The 18,977-nt window shown below is 42.1% G+C and overlaps 2 protein-coding genes across 2 annotated transcripts; one reads left to right on the forward strand and one right to left on the reverse strand.

Annotated features, from left to right (window-relative positions):
- Positions 1–348: 348 nt before the first annotated feature.
- On the forward strand, positions 349–11,195 carry LOC120559604. The gene is made up of 8 exons (XM_039801483.1): positions 349–1,406; positions 1,503–1,558; positions 2,127–2,458; positions 3,013–3,077; positions 3,261–3,418; positions 4,573–5,091; positions 6,987–8,488; positions 10,048–11,195. The coding sequence occupies exons 1-8, from the start codon at positions 349–351 to the stop codon at positions 10,729–10,731; spliced, it is 4,374 nt and encodes a 1,457-aa protein (XP_039657417.1). The 3' UTR covers positions 10,732–11,195.
- A 2,443-nt stretch (positions 11,196–13,638) lies between these two features.
- On the reverse strand, positions 13,639–17,096 carry LOC120561422 (CD209 antigen-like protein A). Its single transcript, XM_039804541.1, has 6 exons — positions 16,718–17,096; positions 16,551–16,625; positions 16,321–16,389; positions 16,085–16,227; positions 15,142–15,245; positions 13,639–15,041 (listed from the first exon to the last, which is right to left on the reverse strand). Exons 1-6 carry the CDS (start codon positions 16,899–16,901, stop codon positions 14,891–14,893), a joined length of 726 nt encoding a protein of 241 aa, XP_039660475.1. The 5' UTR covers positions 16,902–17,096; the 3' UTR covers positions 13,639–14,890.
- Between the last annotated feature and the right edge of the window lie 1,881 nt (positions 17,097–18,977).

Raw genomic sequence — 18,977 nt, forward strand, 5'->3', positions numbered from 1 at the left:
GGTATATCATTTTGGGAAGGTTTTATTATTTAAAACATCATTTGGTAAGGGATATGTTGCTATTGTCCCGCTGTTATGATACGTCGTTACAAATAACCGTTCTGCGGTGGGTGCAATGATTGGCCAGTCATAGCCGCCATCTTTAGCGTTTTAAAATCCCTTTTCGTCTCTCCAATACAGTCTGATAAATGACTGTGGTATAACCGCCGTGTAGCACAGAAACCTGACTACGTGAGCGGTATCCCTCCGCTTTGTTTACATGGCCAAATCCTACCTACTGCTCGTCTCGTTTTAACATTGAATACATAGCAACTACCTTGACAGCTGATGGAGCTAACAGCTAACATTATGAATGCAGACCTGAAGGATTCCCGTGATAAACTGCATGTGTTTGAGCCTGATATGAAAACTAAAGAGGAGATCATCCTGAAAGAAGAGGATGAGTCACAAGAAGAGGGAGAGTATGAGGTAAATACTACTGACATTTCTAGACATGCAATGGTTTCAGACTTGGAACTGAATGAACTTGAAGACAGCAGGAATGAAATAAGTAAGCTTACCATGAAGCAGACGACCTGGGCTGTGAATTGCTTCATTGGCTGGTTGGAGGCCCAGGGGCTCCAGGTGGACCTGACTACAGTGGAGAAGACTGAGCTCAACGGGGTGCTGAGACACTTTTACGGATCGGTACGAAACGGCAAAGGAGAGCTGTATGGGATTGCCAGTTACATTGCGCTGAGAGCCGGACTAAACCGTTACCTCAAAGAGCCTCCTGTCAGCCGCCCTGTGTGCTTAATGAGAGATGCTGAGTTCACCTCAGCCAACAAGGTGTTCCTGGGAGTGCTAAGATCACACCATCAGGCACTGTCTTCTAGTGATATCCGCATCCTCAGACACTCGCGTGTGATGGACACCAGCACTCCGAGGGGACTTCTGAACAAAGTCTGGTTTGATGTTCAGGTACATTTCGGCCGCAGAGGGAAGCAGGCCAACAGGAATCTAAAGCCAGATTCATTTGTAATCCGAAAAGACGAGAGAGGACGGAGGTACTGTGCTTTATCCTTTGGTGACGAAACTAAGATGCACATTGAGAAGGACCGAGGCTCTATGTTTGAGAAGCCAGGCAGTGCATTCTGTCCCATTACTTCTCTTTTGAAGTACCTGAGCAAGCTCCCATGCAACGCAACCGCCCTTTACGTGCAGCCCAAGAAGGATCTTACAGATGAAATGTGGTACAGCCACACCCCCCTCGGAGTCAATTATCTGGGCTCAATGCTGGCTCGCATGTGTAAAGAAGCCGGCACATCGATCATCTATACCAATCACTGCATCCGAAGCACACCCTTTCACTTACTGTGTGACTCAAGACTGGAGGAAAGAGAAACGATTCCTGTCAGCGTGCACAGGTAGGATGAAGTATATTCACCGGTTGCTATTTTTTATTTTTCTAATTCATCCCATTACATCTACTGAAATAACTTAAGTATAATTTTTTACAACAGGACTGAAAGCTCCATCCAAAGTCCCCAGACGCCATCCCTCGGGGGCCGTAAGCTGCGTAAGATATTGCCAAAGAGCGATTCAGCTGGCCCAGCAGGTCTGCCACCAGACACGTGGGCACCACTGACAGAAGTTCACTCAAGCACACACACTCTGACTGCACCAGTGCTGCAGTTGATTCATTATCTTAGTAATATCCGAGTGAAGTGTTGAGATAAATGTCTACAGGAAGTCTGAACAATTGAACGCGATGCTGGTTACGAGACGGCTATAGGAACATACATTTTTCTTGGTTGGGGAAACAAAATAAAAATGAATCAAAACAAAGTCAAAGCTTCTGTCTTTGCTATACATAACTAAAATGTAAAGTTATGTGTGCTTACTTTAATGCAATCTGTCTAGTATTTTAACAATCACATTCTAATGCTATAACATCCTCCAAAGGACTTTTCTCTGTTTCCTGTGTTAAGTTCTGTCATCTCGATTTAATTTTTTTTACCCAAAACAAAAAAAGAACAGTAAACATGGTCAATGAAAATAAAGTCCTCCTCTGGATTGACAACGATATCTCACCTTAATTCCATGTTTGACTAATCAGTTATCTATTTCCCCCCCCCCCACTGCAGGTTTGGATTTAAACCATGAAGAATTCCTTGAGGATTTTCCATTTCTCCAGAATGCTTCGAACCAGAACTACGTCCCAGACGCTGTGCTGCCGCCTGGAGAGCCGTGGCTCCACGGCGGCCCCTCCCGGGCAGTGCTGTCCCTGCCCTCCTGCCTGTGCCTGTGCGGGGACATCGGCTCTGGGATGTCTGGTCCTGGATCTTCTGATGAAGACCAGATGGGAGAGATGAAAGTGTACGCCAAGTGTCACCTTCAGAAGGGCGTCATGTTTGGGCCGTTTCTAGGAGAAGTGTGCAGAGGACAAATGCCGAGCAACCTCAAATACGCCTGGGCTGTAAGTAGACAGGTTTGATTAGACGTAAAGAGGTAGTTTAAAATGAAGTTATGGCAAAAAAAAAAGAAGAAATTATGCTTTTCGTGCTACAATCACATCTAAAATCCACTTATAATTAGAGCTGCAAAGATTAATCGATTAGTTGTCAACAATTAAATGAATCGCCATATATTTTGTTAATCGGTTTGAGTCATAAACGTTTTCTGATTTCAGCTTCTTAAATCTGAATATTTTCTCGTTTCTTCGCTCCTCTATGACAGTAAACTGAATATCTTTGGAGTTGTGGACAGAACAAGACATTTAAAAAAAACATGATCTTGGGCTTTGGAAAAACACTGACATTTTTCACCATTTCCTGACATTTAGTAGACCTAACTAATCGATTAATCAAGACAATAATCAACAGATTAATCAACAATGAAAATAATCGTTAGTTGCAGCCCTACTTTTAATCAATAATGTAATTTGTGACTTGTTTTGGTAACCAGCAGGAATTCCATATAGAATTGGTCATAAAAATTGAGAGTTGACATACACATTGCTCCCATCTCCAGATCAGGGATGATGCTGGTTTTGTCTACGTCGATGCTTCCGATGAAAGCAAATCTAACTGGATGAGGTGGGCAGTTCTTACTGATTCAAGTTTCTCTCTCAAAATATAGTGTCCTTTCTCCCTTCTGTTTTATCTATTTTTTAAATATATATAATAATATAATTTATATATAATGCAGTCAATCAGAGCGTTTGTCTGACTGAGATTGGCTCCTACTAACAAACTGTACATGTTTGCTCTATGTTTCAGGTACGTAACATATACCAGCAGTGAGGAGGAACACAACCTGGTCATTTTCCAGTTCTACCGCCACATCTACTACAGGGTTTCCCAGCCCATCACAGAAGGAACAGAGCTCAGAGTCTGGATCGGCAAGGATTATGCCACCCTGCTGGGCCTGGGGATGGGTGAGTTCACGCGCTGAAGCAGAGAATTACATGTGGTAGAAGCAGACTTGCAGATCTATATCAGTTTGTTCACTTCCACATTCATTTTCAACTGACAGTAGACTTAAATAGGGCTGCACGATAGAAGGTAAAGGTGCGATGCGGAGACAGAGCACACTTAAGTCCATTGACTTGTATTGGGGGAAGGTTCCTGCTCGTCAATTTTGTCTGCTAGCAAACCACAGAATAATGCCTAAAAGCTGCTGCGTGGTGATATTCACTACCCACAATGTAAAGAACCCATAAATTATGTTTTTTTAAGCTGCCGACACGAAAAATGTAGCTTTTATGAAGACAAAAGTGGATACAGATGTGAGGAATCAGCAGAGAGAATGGAAGACTGTGGCATCCTGACACTAAGCCAACGTTATGTCCCACGTTACGTGTGTTAGCTTAACCTCCAGATGTATAGTTAGACTAAAACTGCCATTTGGATATTTAACTAGGTAACAAAATGCTTGCAGCAAATGTAACGTCAAACATAGCGTTAGCTTAGTGTCAGGATGCCCGTTCTCTCTGCTGATTCCTCACGTCAGTATCCACTTTTGTCTTCATAAAAGCTCAGTTTTTCGGGTCGGCAGCTTATAAAAACTTAAGTTATGGGTTCTACACATTGTTGGTAGTGAATATCGTCACACAGCAGCTTTTAGGCATTATTCTGTTTGCTAGTGGACAAAATTGACGAGGACGCACCTTAATACAATTCGACGGAGAGCGCTCTATCTCTATGCGATAATGTTGTTGAATATCGCGATAACGATATTACTTGAGATAAAACAGATATTAAAGTGTACACAGTTCTGCATTTCTGCTGCTTGCAGTATTCTGCTAAGATACAACAAATTGTTTATAAAAGGCATCACTACATTTTAAAATGCAGTTTTCAACCGATATTTTCTTTCAACCAACACCCAAAAAATCTGTAAATGTCTTTCGCGATATGTCGCAGCCTTTCACGATGTGTTTATTGCGCCAGTTGATATTGCGATGATGAGAAAAATTGTGCAGCCCTAGACTTGAATTGAATTTTTTGAAAGTTTTAAAAGTGAAAATGTAGCTGGCTAAAATGGGACCACATCCTCTGCATTTTATTATTTATTTTTGATGGGGTACAGGTGACAATGTAAAATGTGAAGTCGGAGATAAAGAGACAGTCCTGCGCCTTCTGCAAGACATCCAGTTGGTCACCCTCCCAGAGCCCAGCAGCTCCTCTCTTTGGTCAGACAACAGCCAATCACAGAGCCCCATGCTTGTCATCAGTGACGTGACGACCGTGTCCAACCCAGACGCCGCTAGTGATTCTGGCATGATGTCTGTCTCTGCGTTTCCCCCCTCCTCCTCCCTGATCTCCTTACCGTCCCCGGGCTCTCATTCATTGGAAAAGTACGACTTTATGCCCGGGACTGAGAAACTGCTGAGTAACCCAAACGTCACAGAGAACAGCCCATGGTACTTTTTTGGGTTCGAGCCGGACCCTACCGGCCGGCCTCTGGACCGGAGCACTGTGGTGTGTAAGCTGTGTGGGGAACATATCAGCTGTGGGGGGGGAGCAGCAGATCTCCAAATCCATCTGACCAACAAGCACCACATCAGAACACGCGACGGCAACAAGGACCGGAGCCTTCTGACAATAGGTAACTATTACTTAGGCCTGTAATAATTATTACAAGTAGTTATTGGTTGGAATATATATTTTTAATATTAGATTTAATTGTCAGTTGTCTGCACTTGACCCTTTACACGTTCATAGAAACAAAAATGACAAGGGGGGGTCATACAGTTGGAAAAATAAATTTTTTATGATAATAAAGAGGCAGTAACTTAATAGGCTGTTACTATATTATCTGGGTCACATAACAGTGATACAAGTTTTTGTTTAAAAAAGTAATCAATATTTTAAAATTTGACTAAAAGAGACAATTATTGTTATTGTTAATCGCTATTATTTCTGAGACAATTAATTGCACAGCAACATTTTTAATTGTTATAGCTCTACTATTACTATCGACACAAAAAGTACACCGGGAATGTCATTTGTTTTTAAAGTATCTAGCCTTTTCGCCTGATGAAAGGACTAGATGGAAAGTCAGAGGATCACCAAAGTTATTATTTATAGGGGCATGAAGGTGTGTACCAATATTCCCGTCAATCTGTTATTTAGTTGTAAAGACATGTCATTAAAACCCCAAAATGTCAGCCTGCTGATGGCGCTACAGGAAAAGTCCGAGGATCACCAAAGACATTGGGATACACCATATTGAAACCATGAATGTCTGTACAAAATTTAGGGTCAGTCCATCTTGTAGATGCAGGGATATTTCACCAGATAATTGAATATGTTGACCTGCTGGTGGCCCCAGAGGGGAAGTCTGGGAATCACCAAAGCCAGTAGGATAAATCCTCTTGGGACCATGAATGTCTTTTAAAAAAAAAAAAAAGTCCTAGCGATCCATTGAGAAGTTGTTGGGATATTTCAGCTTGGACCGACCGACTGACTGACTGACCAACCCTGCTGTAGAGCGTGTAACTAAGCCACGCCACTCGCATGGCTGGAAATAAGACCCAAGTTTATAAATCCAAATTTTCCTTTTAACCAAACTGAAGTTATTTTGGTATAGTTATGTGAGTCTAAAAACTCTTTATCAAACTAACAAATGTACAGGTTTAACTTGTAAACTGGTATCTAGTTAAAAATGTTAAACAATATTTCCCAGTGTGTAACATGTTTAGTTGTTCATTATCAAAATCTCTGGTGCCCGTTAACAAACATGTCCTTTTTCATGAATATTTACCTCCACCATCAATTCCCAAGTATTCCTATTGGCTTGAAATTTTACATTCTCATGAACTGGGGTAGATGCTCCATATTCATGCACCATCTTGAAATACGTTAGCCAGTAAGGGACATACAGGACATACTGCTCCGCCTTTCACGTTTTCTCTGTCACATGATAAACTCACAAGTGCTGCTAATGCTGCTAATGGGTATCATAGCTTCCCTGCCCCGGCAAGTTTGAAGAGGGAAACATGGAGGACCACACATATTCAAAATCCAAATTTCAGGAACAGGAGTCTTCTTCTTTGCCCAGAAAAAGAAAAAGGAGATTGAAAAGAGCAAGAGACCGGCTTTTTGAAGCGTGAAGGCTAGCGTAGCTGTAATACCTACTTTGATCTGCGTGGTGCGAGAGAGTTGATTGTGATATATGATCTCAACGCTAGATGGGAGAAATTCTTACACATTGGACCTTTAAGGCCGCATGGGTTGTGCAATAATAATATGGTATTCTGTTCATGTGGCCTGGGCTCTGTCTTTAGGTTTCTGTTTATTGATCTTTATTGTAAGTGCAGCTAAAGTCGTCGGCGCCAGAGTCCAAGAAAAGTCCCCCAAGGGGACAATAAAGACCAATTGAATTGAATCTAGAGTAGTTCCAAATTGATCTCTGGCTTGTACAGGCTTTGTAAAAAAAAAGTGTCGTCAAACGGTTGAAGCTTATTTGCTGATTGAAGATTTTATTCTTTTTCTCAAAAGGTCAACAACGCTCCCAGCCAGTGATGCTTAACAGCGGTGTGGTCAGTACACCCCCGCTGGTATTGTCCCCCAATGTGACCAACGCCATCGCCAACTTCCTCATCGTGGATCTCCAGCCCCCGGCTCTGGTAGAAGGGGACGGCTTCAAACAGCTGATTCACACCCTCCTGCCCTCCTACAAGGAGCTGCCTTCTCCTCGGCAGCTGGAGAGCCTCCTGAGAGAACATCACAACCGAGGCAAGGCGAGTCTGGCCCAGCTGCTGCGGAGGAAACTGGGAAGCGGCGAGAACGAGGAGGTCTCCGACTACACGGCTCCCATCGGGTTCGAGTCCAGGAGACGTGGGCGCCCTCTCGGTTACCGGAGGGAAGTGCCTCACTTTGTCACTTTAAGCGTGGATGTTTGGTTCCACAGCTGGCAGGGCAGCGGTGAGCGCTACCTCACCCTCTGGGCCCATTACATCGACTGTCATTTTACATTTCAGAACCTGGCTCTGGCCACCCAAAGACTGACCAAGAGCGGGGGCAAAGACTGCAGCCTTCGAACCGTGGAGGCTCAAGTGAAAGGGATGGCCCAGGAGTGGGGGATCTCTCAGCCTAACCTGGTCTTGCTGGGAGGGGAGGGAAGGAACAAGATGAGGCCGGGGCACATGAAGAGCAAGAGAGGCGGAGAGGCCGGGGGAAGCGCTCCTCACCCGAACTCGACAACCTTTCTCGAAAGGGAGGACCCCGTGTCCCCCGAGGAAGCACAAGGCCCAGAACACGTCAGCCATTCCAGTGAAGGACTACCATCCGTACCGTGTTTCTTCAGCGCTGTGCAAGGCTGCATCGAGGAAGTGATGTCACACTCGGTCATCTCCAAGACCCTCAGTCAGTTCCAGGCTATTCTCACAGACCTGTTCCTGCCACCTGCTCCCAACAAAGGCTCGTATCCGCACCACGCCCAGAGTCTGTTGCACGCCCTGACCAAACACGAACAGGCCGAGCTGAAGTCGTGGGCCCACAGCCGGCCAACGTGGAATAAGCTGTACCCTCTACTGAGCGTGCTCATCAAGCATAAAAGCCTTTTCTGCGATATGATGAAAGAGGTCAAAGGCGAGGGCTCGTCTAAAGAAGACACGGGTTCAGAATCCAGTTCGTCCGGCAGCTGCCACGCAAACTCCACCTCCTCCAACACATCCTCAACCGGCGGCGCAGCTTTGCGATCCGAATGGAAGGTTCTGGAGGAGCTGTGTTTGGTCCTCAAGCCCCTGGATGTGGCGTGTCGAACCCTCGCCAAGGAGGCCTTCCCCCGTCTGTCCCTGGTCAAACCCATTCTCACCGGCCTGCTCTCCCGACACCTCATGTCGCGGCCGGGCGACTCGTCGTCCACCCTGAAGGAGGTGAAGAGGATGATGAGGCGGAACTTGGCGAGCTGTTACGAAAACCCCGTCGTCAACAGGGTTCTGTGCGTGGCGTGTTCCCTCGACCCCCAGTTCCACGGGCTGGGCTTCATGGAGGACAAGGTGAGTCGGAAAGTTCTAATGCATTGGCTCTTTGCTAAAGCCGCCCTTCTTAGTTACTGTTGCTGCAGACAGCCGCCTGCCAAGAGCCAGGGTCTCTCCGAGGTTTCTGCCTGTGAAAATAACTGAAACCGTAACGTAGGCAGGTTGGGTAGTAATGTAGTACGTGTGTAATGAGAACCTGTTATAGAGAGGTAAGAACAGGATGTAGACAGGTTATGCACATCAAATATATCATATATATATATATATATACATACTTTATACACAGACATGATGTCACAGGCAGTAATATAAAGTAAAATGACCTATCTGGCCACTGTTAAATGTTGTCTCAACACAAGCGGCTGTACAAGAACTTAATAAAATACAGACTAAAATTTGCAAAATCTTTTATTTAAGAATCTGATCAAAGAATAAGTAAGCGAGACTATGAATCTAAACAGGCATTTGATTCCAGCTTTCAGGTCTTATTGGTATAAAAAATTTTCCCCCCTCTTTAAAAAAAAAAATAAATAAAAAAACAAAAAAAAAAAAAAAAAAAAAAAAAAAAAACTTTATTTAAAAATACCCCAAAAAAAAAAAAAAAAAAAAAAAACACAAAAACCCACAAGTCGAAATTATCAGTCTCCCGTGTTGGTCCAAAAAGTGCCACAGAACACACCAAAAAAGACGAGTAACTCGTCTCCATAACAGCAGGCGGCGCTAATCTGTATTGTTGCCCAAAAAAAAAACCGGCAGCTGATTGGACGAACGCGTCACGTGGGTTTGTTTTCTCTCCGAAATTCAAAGCCAGACTGTCATGGCGGCTCGTTCAGAATACGATCTCATATTGTACTAAAATAGTTCACTGAAACATGTTTCTGAAAAAAACATTTGAAGAGAGAAATAGGCGCGTCGCAGTTGCTGAATCTGTCTTCATTTCAGATCAACAAAGGTCAGTTTAAAAGATTTTCGTCAGATTTTGAGAGACTCTAGTCACGCTCATTCCGCTCGCCATTTCCGGGTGAGTCCCGACTGCCCTGCCTCCGACTGAACATGTCAGGTCGGCCAAAATGAACGCCGACAGCCCCCCAGACTGACGACGGCACGGGACACACCGAACAGACTCGAGTCACCGACCTCGCCAGACTGCCCGACGGCCGATTTTCGGCCTGGTGTGTCCACAGCTTAAAGCATAGACACACACGTGCAAGTCTGATACCAAACATTTCACTAAAGCCAGTGTTCTAATAGGCTCGCTGCCTTTTTTTTATACTGTATATCTGTCAGTTTCTTTCCATTTTGTCTTGGAATATGTATTATTGATTCATACACACTGAGAGACTTCTGTTTCCCAGCTTATGTCCATATCTGGTGCTAATGTGCTTGAACATCATTGGCCAGGAATCACATTCACATTTGAGGCTGCCTTCTCTTTATTTGTTGTTCTAAATCCTTTAATGTAATTAAACCCATGTAGTTACCCCCCAGTAACAGTTATCCCCAATCTCAGTTAATATGAGATGTGTAAAGTGAAGGACACTCACAAATGAAATCTTATTTCTGTGATTGTCTTTAAGGAGCAGACAGCCACCTTTGATTGGCTGAAGCAAGAGGCCGTCAGGATTGTGAAGGAGGACAGGAGGAGGAGCCAAGGTAAGACACAAAGCCAGATCAAGAGAAGCCCCTCCCCCGGCTCACCGGAGTCCGAGAGCGACTTCCTACGGCGGAGCAAGCGCCTCAAAGAATCCCGCCCGATCAACTTCAGAGAGCTCATAGATGTCGATGAAGATGACGAGAGCGATCCGGGGGAGGCCGACGACTGTGAGTTTGTGGATCCAGGCTCTCAGGGCGGACTCTCCGGTATGGAGTTCCTCCTGGGAGACCTGTTCAGCTCCGCTCCCAAGGCCAGGCAGAGCTCTGTGGAGGAGTCAATAGACATGGAGATGTCCGTCTTCAGAGCCGACAAGGGGGCTTCCCTGGGAGTGGAGCCCCTGCAGTGGTGGAGGACCAAGGCGGTGCAGTTCCCGCTGTTGGCCGCGGCGGCGCGGGCCTACCTGGCTGCCCCGGCAGTGGCAGGGAGCGCCGCGCAGGACTTTGTGCAGGAAGGAGCGGGGGCCGCGTACAGGAAGAGAGCCAACATTCCACCAGAAAGTTTGGACTCCATCTTGTTTCTGCACCACAACCACATGCCCGACGCTGAGGGCGGGCAAACGGCGGTTAGGAATGAGGACAGGAACAGTGGGATTGAAAAGGTCCCGTGAACGCACAAACCACATTCATTCCGTTTTCACAAGCTCGGATTTTTACACGCACCCTCTTTGGACAGCAGAGGTTTAAAATGTAACTTCAAGATGCAAATTTCCACAAAAGTAACTAGGGCTGGGTATCGTTCAAAACATGTAGATACCAATACCAATGCAGTGACTTCTATGCCGGTTCCTTTTTTTTGGGGGGGGGGTTTCCCTTCATTGTACAGTGACCGTGGACAGACACGAAAGGGGGAGAGAGATGGGGGACGACACGCAGCAAAGGGCAGCAGGTCGGAGCGAACGCTCCCAATGGGTGAGCCAGAGGCCACCCCTTTTGGATACCAATTTGATGAAATCCATTTTACCAAAAAGAAATGACAATATTACACATTACGGCACAAATCTTTTTATTCATTTTTCAGCTCCTACTACGTGACGTCCAGTTTTTTTCCAGCATGTCCCTACGACGTGTAACGTTAGACAGCCAATCGGCAGCATTATCAGATCTTGGTAGAAGCATGCTGCATGCTGATTGGCTCACTGACGCTGATGAGATTTACTCCATTAGGTATTGAAATTTGGTATTGAATGACGGGGGCACAAATCCGGTCGGTGCCTAAAAAAGTATTGAATTCGGTACCCAGTCCTAAAAGTAACAGTGATGTGATATTTAGTTTTTTTATTTCCTGGACACTGAAACCTGGTTTTGTACTGTGTCTAGTTTGGACTGTTATACTTCTCATCTACTTTTATCTCGTACTAAGTACCTTGTAGCACCTAGTGCCTTACCTCTCTTGGATGCAGTCATACCCTTAATGCTAAGTTCTAACTAATATAACTGTGATTACAAATGTGTAGATTGTCAAAATCAAAGATCAAAGTCCTCCATGGTGGCATTGTGTAAACCTGCTACTGTGTGCTTCTGCTTTAAAGGAACACGCCGACTTATTGGGACTTTAGCTTATTCACCGTAACCCCCAGAGTAAGACAAGTCCATACATACCCTTCTCATCTCCGTGCGTGCTGTAACGCTGTCTGATGGCTCCAGCATTAGCTTAGCCTAGCATAGATCTTGCAGGTATCCTAGCCTACTGCTCGGAATTCTGATTAGTAAGATTGGTATTAACATTATAAATAGATGTTCAAGGCATGTAAAACAACGTAACATGAGATACAGCAATCTTCTAACCGTAAAACAAACTCTCAGACAGGCTTGCTGCGCAGCATATCACTCGGCCCAAGTACTATATTCTTCCGCCTGAGGATATAGTTCCCGGTTTGTTTACAGTTAGAAGATGGCTGTGTCTCATGTTACGGTGTTTTTGTACACGTGTGACTCTACAAATCACAACATGGAAATAGGAACATGTTGGCTTATTTTGTCACTTATTCGGAGCAGTAGGATTACTGGAACCATTCACCTGCCTGTTCTGTGATGGGCTGATGCCGCTGGAGCCGTCAGACAGCCTTACATCACGCACGGAGATGAGAAGGGTATGTATCGACTTGTCTTACTCTGGGGGTTACGGTGAATAAGCTAAATTCCCAATAAGTCGGCGTGTTCCTTTAAGACTTTGTTTTATGAATCAGTGTATTAAGAAAGAAGACTCCAAAGACAATTTAAGATTATCGATTTACTTTTTTTGTCAGTAAATTAGTAATAGAACTTGTGGTTCACGTGAGCATTGAAGAGAAACAAACATTTGAAGATAAAAAAAAAAAAATTCGGTAACACTTTACTTGAAGGCATCTACATAAGAGTGACATGACACTGTCATGAACGTGTCATGTCACTCTTATGTAGATGCCTTCAAGTAAAGTGTTACGATTTAAAAAATATTAATAATTTGTATAACTTGTCATGACAAAAACCGAATGACACTTACTAAAAAGAAGAGTTATGTCATAAACGTTTATGACTTGTTTATAATGTCTATGACACGTTCATGACAGTGTCATGTCACTCTTATGTAGATACCTTCAAGTAAAGTGTAACCAAAAATCTTTTTGGTTGTTTGTATTGTTTCCTCTTTATTACTGTAGGCCTGCTGTCATTCTGAAGACCATTTGTTTCATGTTTAGTCAAACTGAAAAAAAAAAAAAAAAAATAAAAACATAGTTGGATACACTGTATTGTCGTAGACCGTGATGTCCTTGAAGTGTTCACGTACGTGCAGAATACCTGTCTTTGGTTTTCGGTGTCTCACTGTAATCTAAATATACCTGTCAATAAATGAATAATACACTGTGTAAACATAGCACACAGTTCAGTAGTATTATTTGTACTGTACATTGTGTACAGAGGTTACTACAGAGACGTGGACGTGTATAAAGTATACAGTATATTAGGGCTGTGTCACAATACATGGGTCACGATTCAATATATCGTATATTTTCGTATATATGCAAAAGGGTTCTCGACTGTTGTAGAAAGAAGTGGCTGATCTTTAATGCAATATCTACATTGCCCATTATCAGCAACCATTCATCCAATGTTCCAAAGGCCCATTCTGTTTACTAATCTGATATCATTTTAAAAGGCTAACTGAGAAAACATTGGAGAACCTTTTGCAATTATGTAAACACATAATGTAATCTGAAAACTGCTGCCCTGGTTAAAAAAAAAAATGCAACTGATCTCAGCTGGTATTTTGTCTGGAATGGAAATTTCTAAGTGACCCCAAACTTTTGACCGATACGGGAAGACATTGAATCAACTCACCTCTGTGAAAAAACACGCATCATTCGGCCAACACGTGATGTAGGCCTACCATTCACATTTTTAGTGATGTTTACTTTGTCATTTCCAGCTGATTCAAACATGAATTCAATTCAATTTTATTTATAGTATCAAATCAGAATAAAGAGTTAATCTCAAGACACTTTACAGATAGAGTAGGTCTAGACCACACTCTATAATTTACAAAGACCCAACAATTCCAGTAATTCCCACAAGAGCAAGCATTTAGTACGACATTACAGAGCAAGCATTTAGTACGACATTACAGAGTAAATATCAGACACTTTAAGACTTTTACTCAAGTAATATTCTAAAAGGTGACTTTAACTTCTACCGAAGTCATTTTCTGGTAAGATACTTGTAGTTTTACTCAAGTATTGCTTTCAATTACTTTATACAGGACTGGCGGACTCGTTCATGTAGAAAAAGGGTTGTGTGCAAAAATAATCATCTCAGTCGTTCCTGTAGGCTGTGTGGAGCTCTCTGCTGTCCTCTGCAGGTCATCACATACTCTAATTCACACGTGTCAAACTCAAGGCCTGCGGGCCAAATCCGGCCCCCATATTAATTTAGGTTCACGATAAATTTCAGCCTGCCTAGTTTTTGTCACTTTTAACAAAGTTTTTGGTGCTTTTTTTCAACACTTTTGGTGCTTTTTTCTGCATTTTTGCTAGTTTTTTCCCCTTCATTTTTGACGCTTTTTCCGAAGTTTTTGGCATTCTATGACATCAAGAAGACTATTATGAGACATGCAATAATACAGTCAAAGATATTGTCTTTTTCGATGACATAAAAGCAATAAACTCAAAATATCTGGCCCTTGATGTGGTTCTCATTTTCCAGTGTGGCCCTTTATTGTATAATCAACTATGGTTTACTCAGTAAAAAAAGCAAATACTGAAATATCAATGACTAAAGCTCTATTAATTAATAGTTTATATTGCCATAGATTCAGATATCTACATCTGCAACAGCAACATACTTCTGCTCTCTGGCCCTATATCAGTCTGCCAGCCTGTTCCCTGTGGCACACAAAATAAAACATGCATATCAAATTGTTTAATAGCCATAGCCCACAATGACCTGTTAGAACTGTTTCTGAGTGGTAAACAAAGACCCCTAGATCCAGGTCCTCATTCATTCCCAAAGATGTGAGAGTCTTTACTCACGGATGAGGGCTTCCTTCAAGTTGCTTTCTCGTCTGGAAATTTGAACTCTCTCAATACGAGTATACCAGTATGATGTCTGGGGATGTGTCGTACATATACTGTAGGTGCAAACATGGTAGGGCAACTGGACTGTATGCTACTTTGCTACTTTACAAAGACACATTACACACACAAAAGCAACGTACAAGGAAAAACTGTCCTAAAAACAATGATGGGTTTTTCTGCAGTATGGCGCTCACCACATGTGTATTGACAAATGATGTTAGAAGTTGAAACGTTTTTCACAGATCCAGTGTCGCTGGGTGGCACAGTGATCATCATTCCAACTGTTAATCACTTCATAAAAAAAAGTCTCAACACAGTCCTCATCCATTCCTTGAAACATCCCACTGGGCTGGTCTGTTTTCCAAAACCTGTTCAAAAACAGCCAAATGTGGAATTATTGCAGAACATGATGCACAATTAGTCCACAAAAAGCCGTAGCATAGCAGAAGAAAAAAAAAAGTGTCTCACCCTGTGCTGTTCAGAACCAAACCATCTACCCATTTCCATGTTCCCTCTTCTTCTCCGTCAGTCAGACCAATCCAGAATATACGCTTTAAGGAATTGATGAATACCTGCAACAGTACCCGAAATCGACAAAAATGTAACTAAAAATGAGGTTCTTATTACAGTACTAAGCTGTTACGATAATTATTCATCAAGGAATAGACAGAATCACTGGAGTTCTTCTCAAAGTTCATTTTTACTTGCGCAAGCAAGGAGTCAGTTACAGCAGTCACAGCAAAGTACAGAAAGTGGCTAACGAAATCCTTCAGCAGCAGCCTTTTTTATGATTTATGATATGTCAGTAGTAGGGCTGGCAGCATTATCGCATTGATTGCATGCCACCATTTATTAATTTATTTTCACTTCACTCAGCTTCGCGTCGTGCCTAACAGGCTACTATTTTGACCCTTTGCCGCACTTTGCCATACTTCCTCGTAACACATCCTGCTGCTGCAGGAATAGCAACGCGGATTTTGGTGCCTCATTCCGGTGCCACTGATATGCCTGCGCTGCTCTCTGATGCTCTGAAACGTTACAGGCAACAGATACATCGCTGCATGTGACGCTAGTTAACACTAATACTATGTACTTAAAAACAGTTCTGAAATGCAAAATAATAGAATTTTAATCGTGATAAAACATGCAATTAATCGCGATTAAATATAGAAATTCAGCGATTAATCGCGATTAAAAAATTTATCGTTTGACAGCCCTAGTCAGTAGTGTCTCCCAGGATTATCTCATGAGAGCGCAAAACAGTATTTTGTCTTTTTACCGTGCAAACAGTTTAATATTAACAGAATAGAAAAAGAGTAGCCGTCATTTTTTAACATAAGCCAACTAAGCACCCTGCGCTGAATGTTTTACAGTCAACGTTAGGGAACAAAATCTTGAACTTTTCTTTTACCTGCTCTTCTTCATTGTTTACGATGACCAGATCTGCCCCTCTGTCTCTGCAGTCCTGTCTGCTGTCCCCCCAGCTCATTTGGTCAGACGAAATGTAGTACAAGCTGTCGCTGAATGACCTGCATCCATCTTTACAGAAGTGATCTGCAATCGTGGACAATTCAGGAAGTGAATGTGGCAAATGTTCATTGCAAAGACATGCAGAAGTGCAATAGAAAGAAGAAAGTTTACACTCACTGAATTCAACCAAAGTTTGGTTTCTCATTTCAGCCCAGCTCTTGCTGTGAGTCTGCAGTTTGAGTCCGCCTGCAAGGGACCGTACATTCACACAGTGAGACTTCTTCTGATCCACCACCAGTGTTCATTTAACTGCACAGGGAATCTAAACAGTGGCTGGTAAATTAATGGATGTTTAGCAGTGAAAATCTCGCTTTCTTAGAAAGGAAAAAAATAAGTAAATTTCTTACAGTGGAGTCCAGTGCCTATGATCCCAGCCAGGAGGAGAACACAGAGCAGCACCAGGCACACTGTAACAGCCCAGCCTGGGTTGAATATGTCATAAACATTTTCAATAGTTGTTCAAACAGCAGAGGGAAAATAGAAATGTGTGTGTGTGAGTATATACTGTACTCGCCTGGCTGCTGTTGCACTGCACTCTTTGTTACAGCTGCGTGGCCACTGTAGATGTCTGAGCTTTCATAAATATCCACTGTCCTCTCCTCCGCCCCATCCCACTCTCCAGTTGTATTCACAGCGAGTTCTTCCATTTGCTTTTGTTCACCGGCATCATTTTCATAAATGCCCTCAGACATCTCCATTTTCTTTCCACTTGATCTGTTTTCTGTTGGCTTCTTGTTTCTTCAAACGAACACCAAGCTCCATCCACCAAATAGGACAATTTAGGTGGTTTATTTCCAGATAAGCCCTTGTGTTGTGTGGTTCTATCCAGAATCACACTTCCCTGTATGCTGCGGCACACTTCTGGGTTACACCTTAGAGCACCTACAGTAAGCTGACGGGATGTTTCTTAATCCAGTGTGTGTTACCAACTGGAGTTACATGTATGTATGACAACATCTGTTTCAAGGGCGTTCATACACTTCACTTAGCCAACACTGACATTTCCTAAAGAAATGATTCACTATCCGAGCATCAGTTAAAACTTAATACTGCATTAAAAGTTAAAGTCCTGCATTCAGATTTTTTTTTTTAAGAGGGAACTTGCACTGTACATGTTATCCCATTTTTGTGGGCATAGTATTGCTCATACAATGTTTTATTCATATATTATTATATTTTGGTTTATTATTGATTATTATTGTCATTATTCATAAGGCATCAAGCAGCCATTTGACATTAAAGCTGGTCAAGGTGGAGCTCTTTTTTTTTTAGAGCTGAAACAAATTATCGATCAGTCAATCCACGAAAGATTATTTTTTTAAGATTTTTTAAGATTTTTAGATAATTTTTTTTCTTCTTTTTTTTAATTCAAGTTTTTATTTTTATTTGAGTGTCAATCAACCAGAACAGAACTGACAGCATTGTTGTGGTACAATAATATGTATAAAGTCCCATACATACACTCGGAATCAAAATAAGTAATAATAGTAAAAAATAATAATAATAATTAAAAAGAAAATGAATCCAGCAACCACAGTGGTACATCTCTATCATTACGATAGACCAGCAATACGCAAAAAAAGTGATCCCATGACTTCTTAAATCCTTCATTTTCATTATTAATTCGGGTCAGCATATGATGGGTTTTTTTCCACACTCGTATCACTCGGATGGCCGTTACAACCTCAACCTTTATTGCTGCAAAATCATATTTTGAAACTTCTAACAATTCTGCTTGGTCCCCTAATGGGCACAACCTCGTTGTTTTAGTTATAATAAAACCTAGCCCTTTCCCTATGCATTCTATAACTTCTTCCCAAAAGGGGTTTACCAATTTACATTCCCAGGGTGAACTGTTTTGATAATGGATTCATTGTTTGAGTCATTTTTCAAACAAATATGCCCAGCATTTCTGGGGTCCAGTTTCTCAAATGCAAGGGTTTGCTACCAATCCCATTATGTTTTGGTGTTGGATTGTTGGTCCGACAAACCAAGCAATTGAGAGACATCGACTTGGCCTTTGGAAAATAGTGCTGGACATTTTTCACTAGCTTCTGATATTTTATAGACCAATCGATTAATCGCGACTGGCAGAGGAGTCACCTATACCCTATACTGCTGGGTATAGGCTCGAACAAATCATCAAGATATTAAAAGCTGATCATATATTTTAGATGTAACTAGTAGTATAACGTGGCATAAAATAGCATCAAATGGAAATACTAATACTAAGTACAGTACATATACCTGCATTTTTTTTAAGGAAGTACTTAAGTATATGTAGGCTAAATGCCCTGCACTGTTTCCAAAATAAGCTTACTGTAAGTACAACTAATGCATTGGCTATTCTGCTCTGTAATAGCACTACCATGACCACATGAGGGCAATATCGGAACTCAAATCCTAAATGGCATCTTTACATTTAGAAGATGTGCGAAACAAAAATAATGTGAGATTTTCATCCTAATAGCTGGCAGCTAAGAAAAAGCGACTATAGGTTACTAAATGCGTATGAAGGAGAATGGGCTTAATTAATTAAGCCTATATATATCATAAACTGGGAAATGAGAAAGCTTCTCTGCAAATAGTCTCTGTTTCCCCCCCATTATGATAGAGATAGATTTTTATTTTTTATTTAACAATAATAATAATGTTAATGTTAATAATAATAATAATAATAATAATAATAATAATAATAATAATAACAATAACAATAACAATAATAATAATAATGATGATAATAATAATAATAATAAAAAGCCGCACTAACCTTT

Source organism: Perca fluviatilis, chromosome 1, assembly GCF_010015445.1.
Source record: "Perca fluviatilis chromosome 1, GENO_Pfluv_1.0, whole genome shotgun sequence".
Classification (NCBI taxonomy): Eukaryota; Metazoa; Chordata; class Actinopteri; order Perciformes; family Percidae; genus Perca; species Perca fluviatilis.

Excerpts from the sequence above, each read along its gene's own strand:
- LOC120559604 (XM_039801483.1), top strand. The coding sequence starts at position 349 with ATGAATGCAGACCTGAAGGATTCCCGTGATAAACTGCATGTGTTTGAG. Across the intron at positions 1,559-2,126 it reads CCTCGGGGGCCGTAAGCTGC|GTTTGGATTTAAACCATGAA; the intron begins GTAAGATATTGC and ends CCCCCACTGCAG. Across the intron at positions 3,078-3,260 it reads AGCAAATCTAACTGGATGAG|GTACGTAACATATACCAGCA; the intron begins GTGGGCAGTTCT and ends TCTATGTTTCAG.
- LOC120561422 (XM_039804541.1), bottom strand. The coding sequence starts at position 16,901 with ATGGAGATGTCTGAGGGCATTTATGAAAATGATGCCGGTGAACAAAAG. Across the intron at positions 16,390-16,550 it reads CATAGGCACTGGACTCCACT|GCGGACTCAAACTGCAGACT; the intron begins GTAAGAAATTTA and ends GGTCCCTTGCAG. Across the intron at positions 15,042-15,141 it reads TTGGTTCTGAACAGCACAGG|GTTTTGGAAAACAGACCAGC; the intron begins GTGAGACACTTT and ends GTTTTTGAACAG.